Raw genomic sequence first — 20333 nt, 5'->3', positions numbered from 1 at the left:
CCCCCTACCTAAGCCTCCCTGTTCCTTATCCCCTAACTGCCCCTTCCTAAGACCCCCCTACCCGTACCCTGACTGCCCAAAACCTTATCCACACACCTCCCAGAAAGCCCCCCCCTGAACTCCCGACCCCCCCCCCGTCTCTTGACTGCCCCCTCCAGAACCTCCCTGCCCCTTCTCCGACCCCCTGGCTCCCTTGTAGTTGACCTTTGGTTCGCCTAAGGTCTCTCTGTGAGCTTGCTCAGGAACTGTCTGAGCTGTTCTCCCGGCACGCTGGGCAGCAGTGGGGGAGGAGCTCCAGACTGCCGGAGGTGATTGCAGGGAGGGAGTGAGCTCTGCTGCGGGGGGAGGAGGGACTCTCTCTCGCTGTCAGAGCCCCATGTAAGTGGCACCATCCGGCTGCCCTGTTAGCCGCGCGTGCTCTGCATGGGGGCGGGGGGGAGAAGTCCGGACATTAACAAATTCCCCCCGGACGCTATTTTTAGTTCAAAAATCCGGACATGTCCGGGGGAATCCGGACGAATGGTAACCCTAGCAGTATGTCTGTGCTGATGTGGAGGAGACTCAAGATTTGTAAGTGATTTGGGCACCCTCTACTGGATTTAGAAGCTGCTCTGTGGCACCCTCTACTGTGGTCTAAGTGGAATTAAAGACAGGTTGAGTGAAGACCCAAGGTCTCCCTGGTTGGCTGGAGGGTAAATATTCATAGAATCATAGAAGATTAGAGTTGGAAGAGACCTCAGGAGGTCATCTAGTCCAACCCCCTGCTCAAAGCAGGACCAACCCCAACTAACTCATGAAATTGCAGTATGAAGTCTGAACTTAGCTAGCTTTTAAATGCCAGTTGGCAAAAAAAGAGGAAATATATGGAATAATGTCCTTCAAAAATTGTGAAGGTTTGGTTGTGTGGGGATACAGGAAAATGGTTAAATTTTTGTCTTAAACAGAAAATCTGGGTCTCTTGTTGAGTTGATATCTTCACACACCAACTTCAGGATATACATGGTCAAAATAAGGCTTAAGTTACTGTGTGTGTTTGAAATCTGGAAAATAAATTTTATAAGCTCACTAAATAGTCCACATTTTAGTTGATACTTTACTTTGCATATTTGGATTATTATATTTTGCTATAAATTTGTGGTTTGGGGTATTTAGTGGGGGTGCCAAAGTTGTTTTTAACATAGGCCATACTAATGAAAAACAGACTATTTTTTCATAAGTCCCAAAGTTAAGAAGTAGTTTTCTTTAAACTGCTTGTTTTTAACATTGTCCATTAATTCATTTTAAAAACACAAATTATGCAAATACAGTGCTGTGTACTCCAGAAGAAAAGAATCAGAAGATTTTGTAGGATTTTTTTTGCAAGAAACCCCCCCACACCCTCCCCCCAAAAACCCCAAAACTTGATAATCTCTTAAAATGAATGGGTCCCATATAAGCGCTTCCAAAAATTCACACAATTTTTGCGAGATCTGGCTGTCAACTAGCAAATGGCACTGTGCAAGAAGCTACTGCTCGTAATTTAATTGAGAGAAGTAAGCAAACTTAGCACAATAAAACGTTGATTCTTTTCAGTAATAACTGGGAAGACCCATTGTGTATTAGTAATCAAGTAAACCATTTTTAAAAATTAATAATGAATGACAGTCTTTTTATTTTTTACAACTTTAGTGTTAATTTGCTTCATAATGTACATGTAAAAAGGACTGTGATTCTCATATAGTGTTACTGGATGACATTATTTTTATTGATGGTTGTTTAAAATTTAAACTACTGTGGAATTTTCCAATTAAGGGCATATTTTCATATCAATTTGTCAAATGTTCAGTGGAATACTATGCTTTTAATATTATAAAAACAATACTGAAAAAAGGGGTGTGATCCACTTTAGTAATATGCATAATACCTTTATCTAGGTGCGTTCACTGGATTTTCAGGAGAAGGGCCTCTTTGTGGTCAAGAATAACACTGTCATGTTTCTTGTGTCATATTTACACCTATTGGTACTATATATGCACACCCAGCCTTTATCTACCTTAGCGACCTATTCTTGCTTGTGATAATATTATGAAGGATATACAGTTGTGCACTCAGTTGAATATTGTCTCTTTAGTGTTGTTACAAAAATGAGCTGAAACATGCTTTTTTCCTGCTTTATATTGAGCACAATGCAAGTTATTGTAAATAGAAAATGTGCTATAGTTTCATGAACAATATTTGTAGGTAGCTGCTAAGTGTGTTCATTTTAAATTGTTTGCCCATTCTAATACTATTCTTGAGGGGTACATTTATGTTCCATACTGTGGGCTTATCTACACTACCGCGAAGTCGACGTACTTAGATCTACTTACCACGGTGTCTTCACTGTGGTAAGTCAACAGCTGATGCTCTCCCGTCGACTCCGCTTGTGCTCCTCGTTCTGGTGGAGTACCGGAGTCGACGGGAGAGCGCTCAGTGGTTGATTTATTGCGTCTATACTGGATGTGATAAATCGACTCCCATTGGATTGATTGCTGCCCGCCAATCCAGCGGGTAGTGTAGACAAACCCTGTGACTTTTAAAATTCCTTAACGCATCCTTGTAACATGGAATGTTTAGGAATTAGCTGTTGAGATGAAGATCTTTTCCCAAATGTCTAGTTCTTGGAATCTTTGTCCTTTATTTAATAAACTGCTGCTTTTGTAGCTAGAAGAAAAGGCTCGTCTTGAAGCAGAAGCCAAAGAGAGGGAGCATCATCAGTTGCTTGAAGAGCAGAGACGGCGGGAAGAGGAGGAGGAAGAAAGACTAAAACAGGAGCTGCAACGACTTCAAGAACTTCAGCAGTTACAGGCTGTAAAGAAAAAGAAAAAAGACAGAACAAGTAAAGACTGTCAGAAGATGGAAATGCTTACTCGAAACTGCCAGGCAGTGAAGGAATCAATCCCAAATCCACCAGAAGACATTCAGAATGGTATACTTGAGCAATCAGAAAAGGTAGAAACCTCATCTAGTTCACTGTCTAGGCATGTAAATCATGTGGAACAGAGGCCAATTCCTGAGATGGTCTGTGAACTATCTGATCCCACAAACACTAGAGACTCAAAGTTGCTTTTCCAGAAAGAGATGAGTGTGAAACAGCATGAGCCCCTGTCTTTTCTCTTTGATATAATGCATCATCATAAAGAAGGTAATAGTAAACAAAAACTAAAGCAAATAAACAAACCCTGTGCTGAACAAATGAAAAAGCCTACTGAATCCCCCAAAGCAACAGAGATACAGTCTAAGACCAGAAACCAAATAGAATCCAAAGTGAAAGCAGCAGAGCTCTCGCTGCTTGCAGAACCGAAAAAAGAGGAGAAAAAAACAAGCAGTAATAATAACAAAAAGCAGCTGAATCACCTAAAGGAAGAGAAAGCACCTGTAGTGTGTGAGTCCCCTTCTCCAAGTGAGCAGCAACAAAACAATAAACTGATACTTGCAGAATCTCCTCAGCCAAAAGGCAAGAACAAGAAAAACAAGAAGAAGAAGGGAGACAAAGTCAACAATTCCATAGGTAAGTGCATAACTAATAATTTTTCATATAGATTAGTTTCAAAATTTTGGGACAGCTCTCCAATCACTCATGTCAGTGTAAATTGGGAGTAACTCACTGATGTTAAACAGGTGTGAGAGGAGAATCCGATCTCCTTCATCTATTGAGTCGGTCACTATAATGACATTTTTAGTTAATTATGCAATTTTTTCTGTGCTCTTAGCATTGATGTTTAATCTGATGTTCAGTATTAATAATAGAGATGCAAATAGCTAACCACTATGGAATAATAAGTATGGAAAAACATGTAAGAGATTATTACAACTAGTAGTGTTTTGTATCCCTATCATACACTTTGAGTCAACTAAACAATAGGATACAAGTACCATCTCTTTCATAAGGCCTATATGAAGTGATAGACTTGAAATATAATTACTGGATATTTTGATGACAAAACCCATTTTGGAGAAACTCTTTAACTATTTTTAAAGCATGTTTTTAATATTAATCTCTACTATGATAGGAGGATTGAATCAGTAGGAATATAGAGTCTAAAACCAGTCACTGTCATATCACATGGTAAACCATAGAGCACAGGATTCTGCAGGCAGGGAAGAGTTAGTTATACATACATTGATTTCACTTTAAAAAAAATCTTTCTCCATAGAACATCTCTGTGCTGGAAAGGTGATTATAAGCAAGTTTAGGATTTCATTTTATTCCACTACAGTTTCACTATGCATTCACAATGAGTAAATATACTATGAAGTAAAATAATATATTGTGAAAGTTTGCCATCCAAATAACACACACCAGATAAGAATTGCTTCCTACGTGTATTTTATGCATTTTTCCATGCTAAGAAATTATTAATTATAAGGCATGTCACTATATTTCTCACACAAGATGGAAAGATGTATAATTTTTTTCATAAAGTGATTTTTAGCACTTCTAAAAACATACAGGTAACCAGATTACTTTAGTTTCCCTTTCTACTCAGAACAGGCATATCATGAGCAGGTGCAGTGCAAGCTTCCCCACAGTGCCCTGCAAACATGCTACCCGGAATACCACCTCCACGTGCTAGCATAGTTCAGAATCTGTCTCCAGTCTTTGCTGAGACTACTAATTTAGAGATATGGACACTTGTCTACATGGAGTTGGGCTGAGAATACCAACTAATTTTCCATAGATCTATAAATAGCTGTGTGATAGCAGTGCTTGAACTAAGCCTCTGTGGCATAATGGCACTTAATTTTAGCATTTGTGTATTTCATCCTTGCAGCTCCCTTTAGTATTCTACAGATTAAAACTGGAGATCCTTGGAGGGTGGTATGGGGTATGTTTCCAGCACTTCACAAAACTGAATTATTGTAAGTTTCATTACCAGAGCACAGAACAAATGCATGGTGATCATGAGTGCTGGATGAGGAGCCCAGGTTTGTTTTCAGTGGTCTTATGCTGGGATTGAATGAAACTACCTCAGATCTCTCTGATTCTTCCCATTCCTTGATCCTTTTGTTTCCCTTCCCTGCACATCTAGTTGTAGTTTGTTGGAGGTTGGGTTTTGTTTTTTCTTTCCCTTCACATTGGCCTCACTTCCTTAACTCCTTTATTTCCCACCCTTCTGTGCATACTATCCTTCTCCATTTTGAAGAGGAGAATCATAGACCATGTCACCTCTCTTCCTCCTCCTAGATATATTTGATGGGAATTAATTATCACTACTGGTGAGGAACTGGAAGGTGTGGAAGGCTCTATAATAGAGCTGGGTGAATAATTGAATTTTTTGCTTCAGCCAGCCAAGTGAAAAATCGGGAAAAATTTGCTTCGATTCCAGAAATGTTTGGAATTTGTCAGCAAACTTTGTGCATGTCCAACACAAATGCCCTAAACACTGGACTAAGTTGTGTGTCTGTAACCTTTAGTCCAGTGGTTAGGGCACTTTCCTGGGACACCCAGCTTTGAATCCCCATCCTGGAGCAGGAACATCAGCTCAGATATCTCTCCTCCCAGGTAAGCATCCTAACCATTAATCTATAAGGTATTCTGGAGTGGGATGTTCTCATTCTCTTCTTTAGAAGCTATTCCACTTTGTGTACCTAAGCATTTATTGGGCCAAAGACAGAGTGACTGTGACTCCGAAGCCTAGTGACAAAGGCTCTCCCCTAGCAGGTAGGAGACATGGATTCAAATCTTCTTGCTACCTAATTGAGCACAGTTGGGTCCGGGTCCTGGTCCTGGACTAGGGCTCCTAGGTGCTGTGATCATACAAATAATAAATAAGGAAAGCAATTCTCCAGTTAGTTTTTATCCAAACACAGGCTTGTTCATAGTATATTTAAAACAGGGAGACTTTAATTTTGCACATTTTTGTAGCAGCTTCAAAAGTTGCTCTAAAAAAGGGAGAGACTGGAGTAAATAACCATGAAACCCCCTGGGTACCCCAGGATTTTCCAGACTGTCAAAGCTAGAGAAGAGTCTCATGTAATTTAACAGGTAACTAAATCTCTAGCCTTCGAAGTTTACCCTTCTGTGAACCAGACAGCATCTCTCCAGTACTCTCATTCTGTGTGGTTTCATCATAATGAGGAACTATTACATTATCCTACAATAAAATGATGCTTTGTTAAATGAGAAGGGATCCCTCACTGGAAGCAGCACTAGTGTCTTCCCTCAAGTTTGCCTACTGATCCAGTCCTACTATTTTAATAATCGTTTTCTAAGACAATGAAGCTTGCCTATCCTTCTTCCAATTATCTCCATTTTAAAATCCATCTTTTATGTTGGAATTGTCTTTTCACCCTTCCTAATTTCATCTTATCTCCATTTTAAGACCTGAATTAGGAGCATGTGGAAAATTATGAGTAGTGAACTCTTGCTTCGCTTGTTTGCTGACCGCATGTTATTCCAAATACAGTTTACAGATTCACTATTCAGTAGCTCAGAGCACCTGCTGATTATCATAGAATCATCAAAATGTAGGGTTGGAGGGGACCTCGGGAAGTCATGTAGTCCAGACCCCTGCACTGAGGCAGGACCAAGTATGCTTCAGACATTCCTAACAAGTGTTTATCTAACCTGTTCTTAAAAACTTCCAATGATAATATACCAAGATTCTGTAGGCATCACGACAGAGTTTTCACTGGGGTATTAGAAGAAGGAGGATTAGAGAGTTTTCTTCTCAGCCCTTTTGGCAGCCAGTTGTCTTGAAAGGTGCAGCGCAAGGATCTGTGCTAACAAGAAGACCTTAAAGTCTGTTGCTGCTGTTAGTTTTTAGCATATTTACTTGGATTACATGGAGAGAGACTTTTTAGACAAGCAAAATTAAATTGTAACATAAAGTCATTGTGTAGGCTCAATTCCTGTAGAAACAACATTATAGTCAACAACAGTAGTCTCCAACCATGGTTAAGATACAATTAAATCTGGCAGGGTAGACTGGACCAAATTCTTTTAATGCCCTCTAAATCTAACAAAGCATATGCTGTAGCATGGTTGTATAAGAAATGAAACATGTTTTTGTCCTGACGAATCTTCTCTCCGGCTGATTCAGAGGAACGATATTAATCCATATATCCTTTCTCCCTGTTGAGTATCTTAATCATTAGGCTGTAGAGTCATTCTGTCTCTCTGGCCCAGTGAATATTTAAATATCTATACTATACAAAGAGAAACAGCTTCAGCAGGAGAGATTGTGGGGAACCCACTCTAGAATAGCTCTAGTTAGTATGCTCACCTGGGAGCTGGGAGATCTGAGTTGAAGTCTCTGCTCCAGAGTGTGGATTCAAACCTGGGTTTCCCATATACCAGCCATATGCCTTAAGCACTGGGCTAAATGGCACACATGCACATTCATGAAGCTAATTAGGCTAAATTCAGGAAATTAGTTTTCAGTTGACCAAAACAGCTGGGGTGCGGGGAATGTTTGGTGAATGAAGTATTCATCTGAAACATTTTGTGCAGCTCTAAGCTATACCCTGGGTGGTGGTTGGCGGGGGGGAGGGGCAGGAAGGGGAGGGCGGTCTCTGCAACATATTATCTATTTCTGTTGTTTTCTCCTTAGACCAAGTACTTCTTTTTAAATGTAAAATCACTTTCAGAAAAAGTAATCTGACACGGGCCCTGTTTTACAAAGCAGTAATTTTGTTCTGTAATTACTCTTTGAAGAACCTGGACTAGTGCAGAACAAATGAGGCATCCATTAATATTATAACTATTTAGAAGTGATACCCTGATCTGTTCTTATTCTGGATTCAGCCATCAGTTTCAGCCCTATGAATCTCCGATTACTCGTGGGCTTTGTTTAGACTGGGAGTTCTTGGTCATGTTGTTCCAAAGTTAATCGATTGCCGATTAACTGAAGTTAACTAATGTAGTTTTAATGCTACATGTTTCACAAGCACTCGTTCCATATCATGTTTCAGCACCGTGTAAACTGAACCATGACCAGGAACAAATTATTGTGGAGTGGGATAGATAATAAGACAGTAAATATCATAATACTGCTGTATAAATCCATGGTAAGACAACACCTTGAATACTTTGTGCAGTTCTGGTGGCCCCATCTCAAAAAAATATATATTAGAAATGGAAAAGATATAGGGAAGGGCAGCAAAAAATGATTAAGGGTATATAACAGCTTCAATATGAGGAGAGATTAAAAAGATTGGGACTGTACAGCTTGGAAAAGAAACCACTAAAGGGGGCTATGATAGAGGTCTATAAAATGATGAATGGTGTAGAGAAAGTGTATAAGAAAGTGTTATTTACCACTTTGCATAATACAAGAACCAGGGGTCACCTGATGAAATTAATAGGCAGTAGGTTTAAAACAAACAAAAGGAAGTACTTAATCACAGAACACACAGTCAACCTGTGGAACTCGTTGCCAGGGGATGATGTGAAGGCCAAAAGTATAACTGGGTTCAAAAAAGGAATTAGATAAGTTCATGGAGGATAGGTCCATCAAAGACTATTAGCCAGGATAGTCAGGATGCAATCCCATGTTCTGGGTGTCCCTAAGCCTCTGACTACCAGAAGCTGGGATTGGATGTCAGGGATGGATCACTTGATATTTGCCCTGTTCTGTTCATTCCCTTTGAAGCATCTGGTATTGGCCATTGTGGGAAGACAGAATACTGAGCTAGATTGAATCATTAGTCTGACCCAGTATGGCCGTTCTTATGTTTAGATTAGAATTCAAATCATGTTAGTTAACTTGAGTTACAGCCTGACCAAAAACTAGTCTAGATAAAGTCATAATGAACTGTGGGTTTTTTAAAGCATTCCATCCTGGGCCAGCACTATTTCTTTATATATCCTAAACAGGTTCTGAGGTCAGACAATGTTTAAATATGGATGTTAATCATGATAAAAGCACAGAAGATCACAATCATAGCTATATCATTATTCTGGTTTCATACACTATGACCTAGGGCCGGTATTATCAATACTGCAAAAAACCATCTCCCAAAGTATTTTTAAATCAAATGTGAATTAGATTGTTGCAAAAACTGCCTCTTGGGTGTATAGATTCATCGGAGGGTGATGAGGCTAACAAGTTCAGGCAGCCAATTATTGTATATTTTTCACTCCAAGTAACCCTTGCTGGCTGATCAGCTCTTCAGTTTCCCAGTCTGTTCTATAATTGAACTCTCTCTTGCTTGGGTCAGTCCTGTGGAATGTTTTGTAATCAATGTGAAGAGTCAATCTGCTGCCCATTCCTTTTTGTCTTTGCTATTGGAAATAAGTTGTTTTAGTTTTTTAAGCTTTTAGCCAAAAGAAGTATACAAAGGCTAAGCAGTCCTCAGAGACCTCCCTTCAGTCTGTCCAAATTTTTTTTTTCTCCTTGAGTAAAACAGCCAACTGAAACTAATTTGGTGTATCTTTCCATTTTGCAGATGATGTGTTTCTGCCCAAAGACATAGACCTAGACAGTGTGGAAATGGATGAGACAGAACGGGAAGTGGAGTATTTTAAAAGGTAAATAAAAGTGCTATCAACTCTGCATATACGCCTGTTGTGTTGCTTAATATATGTGATGGAAATGAAAACAATTAACTCTTTGCATAAAAGCATGGTTACTGTAATGAGTGTCAAAGCTATAGCTTTATGGGTAGAAATTATAGTCATGTGGCCTTAGCACAGAACATGGAGAACCAGACAAGAGCCAATAATATGTAGTTGCCATACAGGAACAGACATTTATCTATGGCATCTGCTATTCTACCTCCATCACTGACATTACTTATTACTTTGGAGGAAGACTAAAACTTTCCCACAATGCACCTAGCTATCTGTTCAGTGCTGTCTGTTTAAAAAACTAAACTGTTGATCACCATGGTATCTGAACACTTTGTACAATTTCCTCTGAACTCTGGCAAGTTATCCACTTACACCAAGAAGACACATTTAATGGGCTCACTAATTTTCTATCACTTTAAAAAAAATTATGTTTCAGAGATTTTCCTTTTATAGATATAATGGAGAGTACTGCCTGAATCAGTCAGAATTCATAGAAAATCCAGTTACAAATATTGTTATACAGTTTGTCAGTACTCTTTAGCAATTTCTAGCAATGAACTGTACTACAGTAATGAACTGTACAGGCTGACTAGGAGTTGTGTAACTGGTACTTTTTACTGCCTCTTTAATGTAGTGTCACTTTATCCCCATTTTGGAATTTCTCTAGCAAGTTGCCATTAAATTTCCTCTATTCCAGGTTAAATAAAAGCTTAGTCCTTGCAGTGTAACTTTTGCCTTGCCTCTCTCATTGTGTTCCCTCTCTTCCGTGGACTTTAATTCTTAGGCCTGATCTACACCTAAAACTCAGTCAACCTAGCTACATCATTCGGGGCTATGAAAAATGTAACGCCCTGAGCCCTGTAGTTAAGTAGACCTAACACCCAGTGTAGATTGACCAGGTCAACACCTACCTACCACCGCTGAGAGGTGGATTACCTGCATCAACAGAAAACCCCCATCCATCAATGTAGGAAGCTTCTGTACTATGATACTACAGCATCACAGCCATAGCAGTGTAGATGTACCTTTAGTGAAAGCAATTTAGCACACCAAAGAGGAACTTTTGTGAGTGTTCTCTTGATGCTCACATGTAACTACCACAAATGCTAAGAATTGCACAATCACTCTCAATGGAGAATATAGCTTGCCTTTGATATAGGACACAGATACACATTAACAATCGTTGGAATACATGCTTACCTGTTCTATTGAGTTGTTCTTGAAACATTGTCTCTTTCATGAACTATATGTCCAATGAAACTTGGTAGATAATTTTTTTTGTTTTTTACTTTTATCCAGACAAATGGACTATTATCTTTGTCCTAGTTTCAGCCACTTCCTGGATACTTTCTCATGGCGTTTATTTGTGTCTGAAACATAGCTTTTAAAAGTACAGATTCTCTACAGTCAGGGGAGGACCACTGTATAGGCGTAATGGTGTCCTGAATACAGATGATATGTAAAGCAGAGGCACTGACCACTTAAGTTCATTAATTATTTTATATTGGGGTGGGGTTTTTTTGTTTGTAAAAATAGGAGTGTTGGCTCAGTGTCTAACCAGATTCCAGTTTGGATAATAACATTTTGTTTGCCTTAGTCCTTCCTATTCTTTGTTGAATGCAGTAGTCTTCACTCTGTCTCTTAAATCTTAGTGTTATTGTGGACTGTTAAAATGGTTGGTATATTCCACACCAGCGATAGTTATATTTCAGTGGTGATGAAGTGTTTCCTCTGTGTGTGATTTACAGTGTTTTATGGTCCGTTGGGATTAAAGACGCTATTTAAATGCAAACTAATATTTGTATCTTTTTGTTGGTAAGCAGTATAACGGTTTCACTTTATCTCTCGCTTGTTTTGTTTACAGATTCTGCTTGGACTCTGCCAGACAGACAAGGCAGAGACTTTCCATCAACTGGTCCAATTTTAGCTTGAAAAAAACCACCTTTGCTGCTCATTGAAATGACACAGTTTGGGGAGGGAACCCTGCAGGAATCAATGAAAGACAACTCCACTTATCTGTCCTGTTGTGCTGAGAGCTTATCTGGTCTTGAGCCAGTGCTGCCTTGCCTTGTCCCCAGTGCTGTGTGGATCTGCACTGAACCCCTGGCCTGATAGTTCTTGCAGACTGAGAAATTGCCACTTTCTACCTGAATTTGTTAGCTTGTGTGCTTGTAGTCTGTGAGTGAGACTTACTTGATTGTAGCTGTATGCTGTTGGAGTTGGAACAATAGCTTTTTTTTTTTTTTTTTTTCCAACTCCTTCTGATTGCCTTGGCCTCAAAGACTTTAAACCTGCTTCCTAGGCTTGGGTGGAGGCCAAAATACTAGTTTGCATCATCTGCAGTGGCTCCTGTCACTTCTGCATCTAGCTATGTTTTGTCATTCTGACTTCTGACAAAGGAATGGACCTAGTCAGTTGCGCTTTCATCTGCTCCAGAACTCTCCTGACACGGTTTCGTGAAAAAGAGGCTCTCATGGGACAAGCATTTCCTCAGTTCTTTCACAATCTACTGTTAAAGAGTGTACAAGTTACGCTATTTGTGTTTTGATTTTTTCCTGACTTGTAGCCAGCTTGTGTAAGAATACTTGCAGAATGAGAACGTTTAAAAAAGAACAATACTCACACTATCAAATCTGTTATAGAGAGTATAATTGTATTAACACTGAAGCCTAACTGGCTACTTTTTTAACATATTGTTAAGTAATATTAAAATCATGTCTTTCTTTTTGAAAGATGGAATACATTAGTATGGCAGAAGGCTTGTGTCTTGCTTTTTTCTGCTTGGGGACAGGGAGTGGAGGAACAGAGGGGGACTGGTGAGTAAGCTAGACTCTTCTAAATGTAAATGCGTCTTGGATAAGATTGTCAATGAGAGCCCTGTGAGATTTAGTGTTTGTGTCTATGAACACTTGTATTGAACCCATCCAATAGCAGTATGCACGCTATCTGCTGTAAGTGTGGTGTACTCTTGCAAATGTTGGAATTCATACCATGGATTATACAAGCACTCGGATACCTCTCTTTCAATAGATATTATGTGAGGAGAGAAACTACACAAAGCTTTAATACTACGGTAGAAAATACAGTATATGGTATGGCTTCCATGCTACCACAATACAAATGTTAAATAACAATAGTACAGATCACCAATGTCTTTTTTAGCTTGAAGGAATAACTCAAGGTTCTGATTTGATTGAAGATACTGTTATGTAAATTTAGTGCTTATGAAAGTGGCTGTGGAATGATAGCCCTAGAGACTGAAATCTTCTCTTTGTCTGTAGATGACACAGCACAGATAAAAACAGTGCAGACTTTCCACACTTCCTCAGCCATTATATCTCACCTTATCCTTGAGGGACTGCTTATTAAAATGAAGACACTTCTCATGCACACCCACTACGTGGTTTCTCTATTAGAGCTACAAACAATTCTACTAATTAAAGCCAATTATTTTGGATAACTGATGGGCCATGCATGGAGAGTTAAAACCAGACTCAAACAGCAGTCAAATGGGATCAGCTTTTGGTCTGTGCCAAACAGGGCTAAGTTTTACCCAGTTATGTAAAAATGAAAGGATTCTTGTCCTCATCAGTCCTTTGTGCTATATAATGCACTAAAGAATACCATTACACTGAAATCTAAAAGATTAACGAAGACCCAACTCGCCATTATAAAGATTGGCTATCTCAATGTGAAATCTAAGTTGTTCAGTACCAAGGTATAACACAAGGTGGCACTGTGGATCACAACTACTTGCAATTTAAGTTTTGAATGATTTACTCAGTAGTGAACTATTAGCGTTAAATGGGATGTCTGCGTCCTGCGTCTTGTCATGTGACCAGGTAACGTTCAAGATTCCAAATACTATGCAATTTTCTTCTCTTCCCTCTTCCCCCCCCCCCCCCGATAGGTGTGCTGTTAAGAGGGCAAATATTGGGTTTTCTAAAATCTATTAAAAATATATGTAAGTCACTTCCTACACTTAGAATGTTTTAATAAAAATTACCTTTCCTCCCCATGTATTTAACATGGTGCACTCAATAAGCTGTTAATATAACATGCTTTCCTTTTCTCTATTTTGAAAATATTCGTTTTATAAGACTTAACAAAAAGAATTGCCCCACACTTGAATTGTTATATGTAACTTTCATTCTTAAAAGTTGGTACCTCAATGCTCTTCACAGCTGACCAGAATATACAGATAAAACTTATTCAATTCCAGACACTCCATGGAAAGCATGAAGAATGAGTCTGAATGGATCACCTATTGCTCCTCTATGATGAGAATTTACAGGCAAGTCACTCCTTCACCCCATCCCCAATTCATAATTGTTTCAGTAAGGACAATCGGAGATGTGAGCAGGGCTGGGATCCAGGAACCCTTGAGTACTAATCCTTGCTCCAATACTTACTTTTTCTATGACTTTGGGCAAATCACTTAACTTCTCCGTCTGTTAAAATGGGTATGATAATACCTTCTAAGCATACAGTAAGGCTTCATTTAGGTAATGTTTGAAAAGTTCTGTGAAGATGCAACGTGATATCTAAACACTCAGCATTATTATTAAGGTTTGTAAAACACAAATATTATTGCCTGAAACGTCATTGTCTTTGCTTAGAAATACAAATTGTCTGGCTTGATACATAAATATATTTTCTATATTCAGGTCTATTTTCTTTATCCTGAATGTAACTACTTTAAAAGTTTTTTATACGATAATTGCAGTGCTTGCAAAACACAATTTTGCATCCAGTCTGTTGTGGGGAGGCTCTCTTTCTTTTTTTTTTTTTTTAAACTATATTTCTTACATCATTGTCTGTCAGGCTGTCTGTCTGTCTGTATTAGGGGTGTTTTTCAAACAATTTCCTACTGTTGATCATGCCAGTTCAGTGCTACCAGTATTAGCAGCTTTGAAAGCCATAATGTAGACAGGCCTCCAGCTGACACTGATGTTATAAGCACAGCCACCTGCCCCCCTCAGAATGGATCTAACCTGTAGTTATTGGCCTGTCCACATGATGGCTCTTAGCATTGCTAACATCAATTATGGTGAATCTGTTAACAAGGTTGGGAAATTCTTGAAACATTTCCCAAGTGCAGACAGGAGTTATGAACAGGGGAGGCCAAACCATAAGGGTACAGAATTGTTCAGGCCTTCATTACTCCCTAGGGTTAAATGTGGATGTTCCAAGCCTGCACCCACACTAGCAGTGTTCATTCGTGACAGTCAGGGCTGGATTAACACAGGGACGTTAAGGACTGCAGCCTGGGTCCTTGGATTTTGAGGACACCCCAAAAATATGGATCATTTACTTCATTCTTCTTCAACTGGCAGCCTGCAGGCCAGTTCTGACTTGTGAGGGGCTTCTGTTCAGCCTACTGCCGGGTGTCTGCTCCCCGTTCATGCCTCCTGGGAAGCAGCAGCCAATCACAGCTGCTCCACAAGCAGCTGATCTCAGTCTCACTTCCCTCAGGAGCTTAGCCTCTATTCTCACAGGAAGGGAGGTGCAGAGAAGCCATTCCTGCTCACAGGAGAGGAAGACGAAACAAAGAGCCCTGCAGCTCCACACCCTCTTCCCTTCTCCCTTCCAGCAAGCAGGAATGGCTTCTCCCCACTCACTCCCTCCCTGTAATGCCCAGCCTTGGAAGCGAGAAGGGGGGTGAAGAACCCCTAGAGCTGCCCCCTGCTTGGAAAGGTGAGGGGCATGCTGCAGCCCAATAGAGAGCAAAATCCTTTGGTCCTAGCGATTGCCTTTTGGCTCACCAAGATTTGGACATTGCCTTATCTGGCCATCTAGAAAATGTAATTGAATACCACTGCTATAGGTTATTAGCTAATTAAAGACATAGCATCACTGTATGTATAACTACCAATTATGTGCCTAAATAAAAATGGTTTTATGCATTGTAACTAGGGCTGTCAATTAATCACAGTAAACTCAATTAACAAGCAATTAACTCAAAACAAATTTGATTAAGAAAATAATCGTGATTAATCGCAGTTTTAATCACACTGTTAAACAATAATAGAATACCAATTGAAAGTTTTCTACCTTTTAAATATATTGATTGCAATTACAACACAGAATACAAAGTGTACAGTGCTCACTTCATATGATTTTTTATTACAAATATTTGCACTGTAAAAAGATAAACAAAAGAAATAGTTTACCTCATCCAAATGCAATCTCTTTATTGTGAAAGTGCAACTTACAAATGTATATATTTTTGTTACATAACTGCACTCAAAAATGAAACAATGTAAAACTTTAGAGCCTACAAGTCCACTCAGTCCTACTTCTTGTTCAGCCAATTGCTAAGACAAACAAGTTTTGTCTGCATTTGTGGGAGATAATGATGCCCACTTATTTACAATGTCACCTGAAAGTGAGAACAGGCATTCGCATGGCACTTTTGTAGCCAGCATTGCAAGTTATTTATGTGCCAGGTATGCTAAACATTTGTATGCCCCTTCATGCTTCGGTCACCATTCCAGAGGACGTGGTTCCATGCTGATGATGCTTGTTAAAAAAATGTGTTAATTAAATTTGTGACTCAACTCCTTGGGGCTGAATTATAGGTCTCCTGCTCTGTGGCTTTACCTGCATTCTGCCATATGTTTTGTGTTCTGGCAGTCTGATGACAACCCAGCCCATGTTGTTCAATTTAAGAACATGTTCACTGCAGACTTGACAAAATGCAAAGAAGGTACCAATAGTGAGACTTCTAAGGGCAAGTCTACACGACAGCACTACATCGGCGCAGCTTCACCTATGCAGCTTTGCTACTGTAGCACATTTTCTGAAGACACGCTATGCTGACAAAGTATCTACCGTCAGCATAATTACTCCACCTCTGTGAGGCAGAAGCTATGTCAGTGGGAGAGTGTCTCCCACCAACATAATGCCGCTGTGGACAGCGCTTAGGTCACTGTAAGTTGCATCGCTCAAGGGGGTGTCTTTTTCACACTGCTGAGCAACATAAGTTACATTGACTTAAGCAGTAGTGTAAACCAGCACTTAAGATAGCTACAGCATTCAACCCAAGGTTTAAGAATCTGAAGTGCCTTCCGAAAACTGAGAGGGACTAGATGTGGAACATGCTCTCAGAAGTCTTAAAAGAGCAACACTCCGATGCAGAAACTACAGAAACCGAACCACCAAAAAAGAAAATCAACCTTGTGCTGGTGGCATCTGACTCAGATGATGAAAATGAAGGTTCATCAGCCCGCACTGGTTTGGATTGTTATCGAGCAGAACCCATCAGCATGGAAGCTGGAATGGTGGTCAAAGCATGAAGGGGCATTTGAATATTTAGCATATCTTGCAACACCAGCTACCACAGTGCCATGCGAATACCAGTTCTCACTTTCAGGTGACATTGTAAATAAAAAGTGGGCAGCATTATCTCTCGTAAATGTAAATGAACTTGTTTGTCTTAACCTTTGGCTGAACAAGAAGTAGGACTGAGTGGACTTGTAGGCTCTAAAGTTTTTACGTTGTTTTGTTTTTGAGTACAATTATGTGTTTTAAAAAAAATTCTATATTTGTAAATTGCACTTTCACGATAGAAATCATACTACAGTACTTGAATGAGGTGAATTGAAAATTCCATTTCTTTTATTTGTAACAAAAAAATAAAGTGAGCACTGTACCATTTGTATTCTGTTGTAATTGGAAATCAATATATTTGAAAATGTAGAAAATATCCAAAAATATTTAAATAAATGGTACTCTAGTATTGTTTAACAGTGCGATTAAAACTGCAATTACATCGCAATTAACTTTTTAATCGTTTGACAGCCCTAATTGTAACTCTTTCAGCTTTACAATTGGCATCTCACATTTAAAGTCCGGAACTGAAATAATCAAGGTCATTTAACAATTAAAATAAAATAGTTGACATCAGGCATGCATGTTGGGAAAATAGTAAAGGGAAGGAACTGAGTATGCAAAATTATAACAACTCATCAAATTTAATCCACCCCTGCTGAACATAGCAATGGTGAAAGCAGTAGTCTAGCCTGGATGTCAGATTATTTTAGAAGGCAAATCATCGAAAACACAAATTAAGCACAGGCACGTAAGTACAACCACTCTGTTTAATCAAACCTATGTATTAACATTATACTTTTTTTTTTTACGATTACTGCGTTCAATTTTAACTGCGAAATTAAAATAAATATATAATTCTCTCTCTTTCATTCTATAGTTATAATATATCTAGGTTTATAGAACTGACCTACTTCAACTGGCTTGATCAGGGGTGCGAGAACATATTTTTGAGAACCAAAGGGGTGCAGGCTGCAGTAAAGGTTAAGAACCACTGTCCTAGAGCGTTTGTGCCAATTTAAATGAACAATGTCAACTTTAATTTTTCTTAAACTGAATAACTTTTTAAAAACATAGTGCTGTGATAGAGCCCCTTTAATAGGATTGTTTGGGGCTTGTTTTCTTTAAACCTTCTAAAAAAGTTATGGTTGGTTCTATCTGTTTTTTTGTTTGTTGTCTTTTCCCTGTGTACCCTACTGTGTTTTAAAACTTTTTGTAGGGACCTAAGAACAACATCAACCCTGTCGGGGTTTTCTCCATCCTCCACTTCCCTCTTGTTTCTCTGTACACATTTGCCTATGCCTCTTCATATTTAATTTCTGCTTTGCTGCTGCTGTTACCAATAAACGTCATCTTGTAGAGTGTGCGTGTGACCTTCCTGCAGTCCTGTGCCTGAGAGATGGCCTCATGTTTGGGCACAAGCCAGGAAACACAGCTAGCATCAATGAAGTGGTGACACGGAATCTACCCAAATTGCTGATAAATGCACCAAGTAAACAAACTGGTAAAAAATTTAAGGCAAAATGCACCTTTTCTGTAATCCGATTCCATTGTAATAATTTTATAGGGTTACTAGCAGCAGTAGTAGATACAACCTACTTGGGGAAACATAACTTACATGTTGGCAATCTCCCATTTTAATCAGTGCTATTTAGAGGATGCATATACTTTGACTCGCTGCTCTACAGATCACTGTTTTTCCTGACTGGTTCCATTGACTTCTTTTAAGTTAATAAAAATCTTATTTGTCAGTTTTTTGTGGGTTTAAGAAAAAAAAGTCTAATTTAGGGTCTCTGCTACTTGGCACTTCCCCTTTCAACAAGATAGAATTTCTAAGTAGAGCTCATTGTCATACATTCATTTGGCAACGTTGTCTAACCAGTAGGCTATAAATGCAGTAAACACTCTGCAGCTTTTACCTTTTTATTTACCCTTCTGTTCTGTTTCCTCAGGTACTACAGAAGTGGGCGTGAGATACAAAATCTGCACAGATGGATGGATCTATCATTGCAGGCTACTAGGCAATCTTTCCTTGGAGCTGCCAAAAGACTGTAGGCAACTAGTGATAAGAGTTGAAGTTTGCATCAGCTTGTGTTTTCTTAACCAGCTTCAGTCTCTGTTCTGCTTCCATTAGAAGCATCCAGAGCGAAATGGTTGTATATTTGAAGTCTTACTGTAAATATAAATAACAAGCTAATTCATTGCTTTGAGATAGTGGCAGAGACAGATAAAAGAGGGATTAGTCTTATGTACAGCAGTTTTATTTGCAGCCCTGTTTTCATCAACTTGATAATGTATTTTCCTGCTTGCTTCTTTGCCTCCTTCTCCAGCCCCCATCAGTTGAAAGCTCAAGCTTGTGCCAAACCTCCTCTGAGGAAGGTCTTTAAATTCTTATGTCCCCTTTTCTTCCACCCTTGGAATCCTACCTGCTTTAATGGCTTATACCCTTTGATTTACTGGCCCATGTAATGTGATGCATGCTCAAAGAGTGGTGTCAACTATGAAATCCAAAACTGCCATTGAATTCCAAAGGGCCAGGATTTCACCCCTCGTTTCCGTTCACCGCATCTAACAAAGTCTAACCTTCATTTCTAGCACCGTCCATACATGTGGCTTCCCACTTATGGGAAATGGGAAGTTGTTGGCATATGCAGTGCCATACATTTTCCCCCTCCCCTGTCAATGCATTGAACAATAAACAAAAAATCCACACTAGTGCAGCTGCTACCTTATCTACAGCTTATATCTGTAGTTGCCTAAAATAAGTATATTCTCTGAGTCAGGTAGGTCACCCAACCAGTTTACACTGGCTTGATTCTTGGAAGACGTGGGTTCTGTTCTGCACCTCAGTCCTGACTTGCTAGCTCTATTTTGATTTCTGTTAACCAGAGGGACTGCCAGCTCAAACCGAAGGTGTAATAGTTTTTTGGTGTGTGCAAACAGTGAGGATGAGGCTGTCCAAATTCATTTTCAATTGTGACCAAACAAAATTTAAATCCAGGACTTCAGTGTTGAGGTTAGTGTGTCATAATCCACTCAAACACATCAATGGTCTGAAATCTGCTGCTGTTTTAATAGACCATGTTTTGCAGGCCACCTTTTAGGGCTCTTCTATTGAAGCCCTCTAACATTCTCGGCATAACCTCATGAGAATGTCCTTGTTTGCCTGACTGTAATCTGAGATCATGCCTTCAGTTCTGAGTAAACGAGGGGTAGGATTCTAAGAGTAACAATCTCCCAAGCATGTTTCACTGCGCCAGAACCTATTTGATTGGATGCTGCTCACTGTTAATTGGAAATATGTCAGAAGTATCTTTCACCCCCAGGCTCTTCGTTTCCAGAAGAAATAGCAAGAGCAAGGTCTGTCAGTGCCAGATATTTTGGTCTTCAAACAGCTCCACCTGCACTCTCAATCCTCATGTCTTTGCAAGAGGTGCGTGTGTGTAAATAGAATGTGTAGCTAGGA

General features: G+C 39.4%; 1 protein-coding gene across 2 annotated transcripts in view; it reads left to right on the top strand.

The window, feature by feature from the left end:
* FAM193A (family with sequence similarity 193 member A) overlaps window positions 1–12281 on the top strand; it is a 96677-nt gene extending 84396 nt beyond the window's left edge. For both annotated transcript variants that reach the window (XM_034771279.1, XM_034771278.1), the window contains exons 20-22: window positions 2683–3529; window positions 9412–9493; window positions 11400–12281. In XM_034771279.1, the coding sequence (XP_034627170.1) occupies window positions 2683–3529; window positions 9412–9493; window positions 11400–11493 (1023 nt within the window). In that variant the 3' untranslated portion in view covers window positions 11494–12281. The remainder of the gene's footprint in view (window positions 1–2682; window positions 3530–9411; window positions 9494–11399) is intronic.
* The last annotated feature ends 8052 nt before the right edge of the window (window positions 12282–20333 follow it).

Source organism: Trachemys scripta, chromosome 5, assembly GCF_013100865.1.
Source record: "Trachemys scripta elegans isolate TJP31775 chromosome 5, CAS_Tse_1.0, whole genome shotgun sequence".
Taxonomy (NCBI): Eukaryota; Metazoa; Chordata; order Testudines; family Emydidae; genus Trachemys; species Trachemys scripta.
Note: the sequence above shows the minus strand (reverse complement) of the source record. Positions and strands in the feature narration are given on the sequence as shown.